The sequence below is a fragment of the Pholcus phalangioides genome, unplaced genomic scaffold (assembly GCF_987345545.1).
Source record: "Pholcus phalangioides strain wild (caught in Gottingen) unplaced genomic scaffold, Ppha-v1.0 ptg000015l_1, whole genome shotgun sequence".
In the NCBI taxonomy this organism is placed as follows: Eukaryota; Metazoa; Arthropoda; class Arachnida; order Araneae; family Pholcidae; genus Pholcus; species Pholcus phalangioides.
The window spans coordinates 32,219,773-32,225,772 of NW_028301608.1; the positions used below are offsets into that span (position 1 = coordinate 32,219,773).

At 33.7% G+C, this 6,000-nt stretch overlaps 1 protein-coding gene across 4 annotated transcripts in view; it reads right to left on the minus strand.

The window, feature by feature from the left end:
- LOC149075825 (uncharacterized) overlaps positions 1-2,688 on the minus strand; it is a 55,962-nt gene extending 53,274 nt beyond the window's left edge. For 3 of the 4 annotated variants that reach the window (XM_089243340.1, XM_089243341.1, XM_089243339.1), the window contains exon 1: positions 2,493-2,688. In XM_089243340.1, coding sequence (XP_089099466.1) covers positions 2,493-2,562 — 70 coding nt within the window. In that variant the 5' untranslated portion in view covers positions 2,563-2,688. The remainder of the gene's footprint in view (positions 1-2,492) is intronic. The other variant, XM_089243342.1, reaches the window with a different exon arrangement.
- Between the last annotated feature and the right edge of the window lie 3,312 nt (positions 2,689-6,000).

A 6,000-nucleotide genomic window follows, 5' to 3' on the forward strand; every position in this document is an offset into this window, starting at 1 on the left:
GCGACGAAAAGGCAAAGACCTTCGACAAATTGAAGTGGGTCGTAAGTGTTTACTCATCACGGAATATAAGTACAGATTAAGTAAGAAGAAACAAATTCTGAATGAGGCCTTGGTCGGAAATAATCGAGATATCATGTTACGGAACTCAACTCACGCAGACAGAAAAAAAAAACATCCGACAAATAATCATCTCCCGATATCGGATTCGATAAAGTAGAAGAAAAAAAAACAAAACTTAAACGTTTGATACACAGTAGAATCCAAACCAGGAAAGAATAATTTCCTGTGTAATCGATGGAAGCGTGAGAATTTCATCAAAACGAATCTTATTTCATTCTTTTTTTATTGAAATATTTTTAATAAATTTAAAGCTGTTTTCCCTCATGAAATTATCATGTCAAGCGACCAAGAATTTTATAATTTGCATCAGAAAAAATTTATTTTCATCTTATTCAGTGTAAATTAGCATGTGTTTAATCTTATTTTCTCTTTGGTATATATATTTCATTTTTCTCTTAGTTGATCTTGATTGTATCGTGCTCGCACACAATGTTTTCTGATGGATTGGTTCCATAGAATGTGTATAGTGGTTCATAGCTAATTAGTGTAAGTTAGCGTGTTTTTGCTTTTTCCTTTGGTACATAATTATATTTCATTATTCTTTTGTGCTAATCTTGATTGAATCGTGCTCAATGTTTGCTGATGGATTGTTTCCACAGAATGTATATAATAGTGCATAGCTAATTAGTGCAAATTAGCGTGTGTTCAATCTTTTTTCGTTGGTATATATATTGCGTTATTATTTCATTTTTCTCTTAGTTAAACCTGATTGTATCGTGCTCAATATCTTCTGGTGGATTGTTTCCATAGAATGTATATAATTATTTCATTTGTTGAATAAATAGAAGATGCTATATCCGACACGACCCAGCCTCCCAGGAGGTGAAGAGAGGAAGTTGTCTTGCACAACAGCCCCTAGGCGTGAGCGGTCATCAGTCAATCAATCTATTTACTTTTGATAATGTGTATATATGATATATACAGGGTGCCCCATAAATTCGTAAATAATATGAAAATTCATAAAAATTGAAGGAATCGGTATATTCGAGTGGGGTTCGTGTAATTCTCACGAAGGGGGATTTTTTGGTACAGAAAAAAAAAGTTCAAAATTATGTTGATCGAGGGCACTGCACGAAAGTCTGGTAGGAGTGATTCGACCTGAAGAGTATTTTTTTTTTTACCTGAAGAGTATACTTTCTTCCATCTATTCTGTATCCGAAACGTTCATGCAGCCTCAGCCGGCGATTCGTAGGTGAGATAAAAAAAACCTTTACCAACATTGCTTTGTCAACACCACAATGAAAACCTTATATAAGTGCCAGCAGCAGGAAAATTCGGAAATGAGCTGTTAATTTTACACCCCGCATTTTACAGGACTTTTATTTACGTATTTCCAGTGATTTGCTTCCGTGCAGCGTCCTCTATCGACAAAAATTTGAAATAATTTTTTTTCCTTTGCCAAAAAAAATCTTCGTGAGAATAATTTTTTCAGAAACCACATTCAAACATATCACTTCCTTGAATTAACTCCATGTATTTACGAATTTATGGGACACTATATATCATCGTCAAGAGAAAATATCATCAAAGAAAAGAATGTCTCATAAAAAATGTATGATATTCGTATTTTTATTGATCTCCAAAAAAAAAAAAAAGTCGAATCCCGTTTCAACGAATACTATTATAGCGAAAATCTCGTTTTAACGAACATTTTTCTCCAATCAATTCAAAATCCCCAAGATAAGTTTGCGTAGGAACAACATTTGACGTAGAAATTTCCAATTTTTCAGACTTGACCAGTTCAAACTTTAATCAAAAAAGGTAAAATTTCCACTAATTTTTTTTCAAAACGGAACGTTTGCAAAATTCAAATGTAGATAACTCCCTTAAATGTTGATTGAAAAACATAGTATTTAAATATTCTTCTACCCATCCCTACATGCTGCTACCTGTTGGACTATTTTCTACTTTTGAAAAGCAAACGTATTCCTGAGGAATGTTGTAATTTTATAAAAAGTAGAATTGTTCCCTTTTGAAAACAAGCTCCTCATATGATACAGTAATTATGTACAAATACTTTCAAAATAGATTCTGAGACGTGCTATGGCACTTTATTATTTTACAATTCGTCACAGTGTTTAATTTTACAAACACCATGGAAGAGAATTCAAGATTAAAAAAAAATGAGAAAAGTATATATGCTGATTAATTTTTGAGCACAGGGCACGTGCCCCGTTCGCCCTTGCGAGAAAAAAAAATAGCATTAGTGAATTTAAATGTATTTAGCGGAAGAACAGAAAAATCTACATATGTGTCTTGCAGTGTTTCGTCCTTAAAACAACTTAGCACTCATTCACATAACAAATTTAAAAGCATAATGATTTCGTACAAAAAAATATTGATTAATTAGTTTTTATGTATATCGTACTTACCGGATACAAATAATGCTTGTGCGGCTAGTCCCACAGCAAAAGCAAGTAAAATTTTATTAATTGCCGCCATATTCTTATTTTCAAAATCTCCTCACTCACTAACAATCCTTATTCATGGTAAATAAGCAAATGATAGAAGGCCGGGTGTGATTTATTATTATTATTTTATTTTTCTACTTTTCTCGACTGGGAGAAAGCGAGGTCGGATTTTTACGCAGTGGGATGATCACTTGACTCAAGCCATCAAAATACTCGACGCGATGAAGACTCCAATAATCGACCTCTGAACTCCATACCAGAGCTTGTGAAGCGTTTTCTCTCTCTCTCTCTCTTAAAAGATAAACTTTGTTGGTCGCCGGTCCTGATAAAAATTTCCCAGCCAAAAAAATATCCCACGCGCGACAAAGACATTCTTTCTTCTTCTTCTTCTTCAAGCAAAATGGGAGAGAAAGGACAATTTTTTCTTATTCTCTTTGAATATCACAAGTTGTTCAGTTCGAAAATTAACTTAGATTTTTACATCTGCGGGTACTTTTTAATCGTGTTTGTCTAAAGTAGGGCGTAACTTCTACTTTTGCAAATGGGTAGTTTGCCCACATTGAAAAATATATACTGTACGACAGGGTTGAGACGAGTTTACGCAAAACGACTTTTTACACACGAGCTTGAAAATACTCCTTCAAATTTCAGGCAATTTTTTTTATATGTATTTCTCACTGATAAAACAGAAAAACTCCTTTTTTACAAAAATACTCCTTGAAATTTTGGAGAGGAGTGAAATCACTAGAGAGTCCAGAAATTCAGGCAAAATGCCGCTATAAATTCCTTTTTTTGCTTATTTTCAAACTTTTTTTTTGTAGAAATGCCCTTTTCGAAATTTTTCTACCATATACGTCTATTTCGATGTTGTTTTATGTTTATTCGTGAATTTTAGAGGCCTTACTCTGTAGAACTTCAAAAAAAATTTATGTTTAAAATATTTTACCTAGCGCGAAATCAATCAATGCATTACCATCAAAACGGAAGGGTTTGAATTTTAGTGTTCCGTCAAGCCGATTGCACTCAGTCTGATTTTCGTTTTTGTAGGGGGGAGAGGGTTTCGAAATTTCTCAAATGTTATGTATTTTATCAGTAATAATGCATGAAAATATGCCCAATATTTGGTTGACATTGGAGGAGCGATATGTTGATGCGTGTGCCAGAGAAATGTTTTTACTAACGTCCTCTGCTGTTAATTTAAAACATTAATTTCTGAATTGATGCATAGGAATACTTTATCCTTTTTTTGGAAAAATTTATATTTTAAGTTATTATTTTAATCAATTTTTTTGTAGTTGAGTTTAATTATAGAGAAATTTGACGTAGTAAAATATCGGTTGACGTATGGAATAAAATGTGTCCATCTCAACAAAATAATATAAAAATATATTATTTTGTGGTTAGTGTCTCTCGATTATGTAAATATTTATAATGTTGGGGTTTTTGGGTAGCATATCATCAGCTACTTCCCTTAAGACATTTCCCCCTTGTTCTTCGATTGTGTTGTGTTTTATCTCGATGAGCATTCATTTCGCGAAGATTTGTAAACAATACTCTCCTGGCTCATTCATTCTCTACACACACACATACACTACATACCTTACACACATGCACAAACTTGTCTTTTTCCTTCTCATACCACCCCTGGTGATCTGTAAGTCGCCAGACAGCCTGCAAAGGCTGGGCAGCGACGGAAACGTTCAATTCTGGTCTGGTCTGGTATATTATTTTGTTGAGATGGACAGATTTTATTCCATTTCGAGACAGTTTAAGTTTCGATTTTGTGCGTGTCGAAATAAATTAGTTTCGGTTTTCAGCGTCATCTATCTTTGACTTTAAATAACATTTCCTAATTTTACACGAATAAATTTTGGCCATACTTTTTCGCTTTTTCAAAATTTTTTTTTCTTATCCGAGAAATCAATTTCTCAATAATTTGCAAAATAATTGATTATTTTGGTGAGTTTTGCTCAGTTATAAAATAATCGGATACAGTGAAACATCCGTTAATACGATGTTTCTTCTGCCTTAATGAGCCACAACCATTAAATAAAAGGCTAATAAAAAACTTGAATGTCTATTGCAATATACGCGTGTTTCGTAGTATTTATTTTATGTTTTGAATGTAGGAACACCAATAATGCAGAAGGAGCGGGGCGGGGGGGACAGATCTATTACATGAGGCATGTAAAAATTTTGATCGGGCATTCATTTCTTTATATGCATGTACATTCGCATGACTTCAACAAAGAGGGGTGGGAGCGGACGGGGCTGTAGCAGCATAGCCCATATTATTTTGATTTCATTTTTTACACCATAAATATGAATGCATTGCAAACAATCGTGACACAAGTCGTTTTACATATGCAAAAATCATCTTCAGAATATATAATATATGCATATATAATTTTTGGAAGGAAGAAAAAATAACTAAAAACAGAGGTATTGAGGATCCAAAAACTAGCTGAAAAATTGGATGCACTTGATCTGTCCATTGTTTTAATTATAGTTTATAATAACTGCATTATTATAAGTTAAGTTGATTTCAAGCCCACACAAAATAAAATGTTAATAGATTCTCAGGATTAGGCTAATTCCAGGACCACCATTATCAGACGTGGACCCGGTAGAAAAAAATGATCTGTGGGGCTCCTTCGAGTTTCGAATAATTCTCGTTTATTTGCTGTATTACTATAAATAATCATTATCATTTCAATAGTTTAAACATGGCTATATTTGTCTATTTTGTAAAAAAAAATTAACTCTTTTTTTTTCTTTTTTTTTAAATATTACTACGTATGAGGGATTCTTTCAAGCGCGGAGCCCTGGGTGGCCGCATCGCATATGTCAAACGCCCCTGAGGGCCACTCTGGTCAATTTAATCGAAATATGTATTGTATGTTTAATAAATAGCCATGGTTATTTGCAGTGCATTTATGGTACAAAAAATAAAATCGAAACAACAGGGGCCCCAGAGCCCTGTCTGCTCCTGCTCCACCTTGTGTGAGCCATGACGTCAATTCAGGACCTCTTGGCACAGTCATCAGTCAGCTATACACATACATCGCCAGCTATATACATCCAAAACTTGAGCGAGACATACTATGTAAAGAGTGTGGAGAAAATGAAACAACAATTTCTATTTCCCTCTGCTTTTCTAGCACGGACTGTGTTCATCTGAAACAAAATCATTCAAACTTAACGCCATCCGGTCAAAGCAAAGTTAATGCATGGCAACACAATCTCTCAGATCACTTATTTGCGTCTTAATTTGGCTGGAAGGGCGGGGAGAGGGACTTTCTGATAATAATCAATATTGAAAGTTGGAAAATTAAAAAAAAAAAAAAGACAAATTCATTTGATGCTTTCAATGCTCAAAATATCCAAGTTTTAGATTATGGCCTTTGAAATTCACTAATAAACTTAAAACTGTTAAAATAGGCATTTATGGCACGAAAATGTCAAAAAA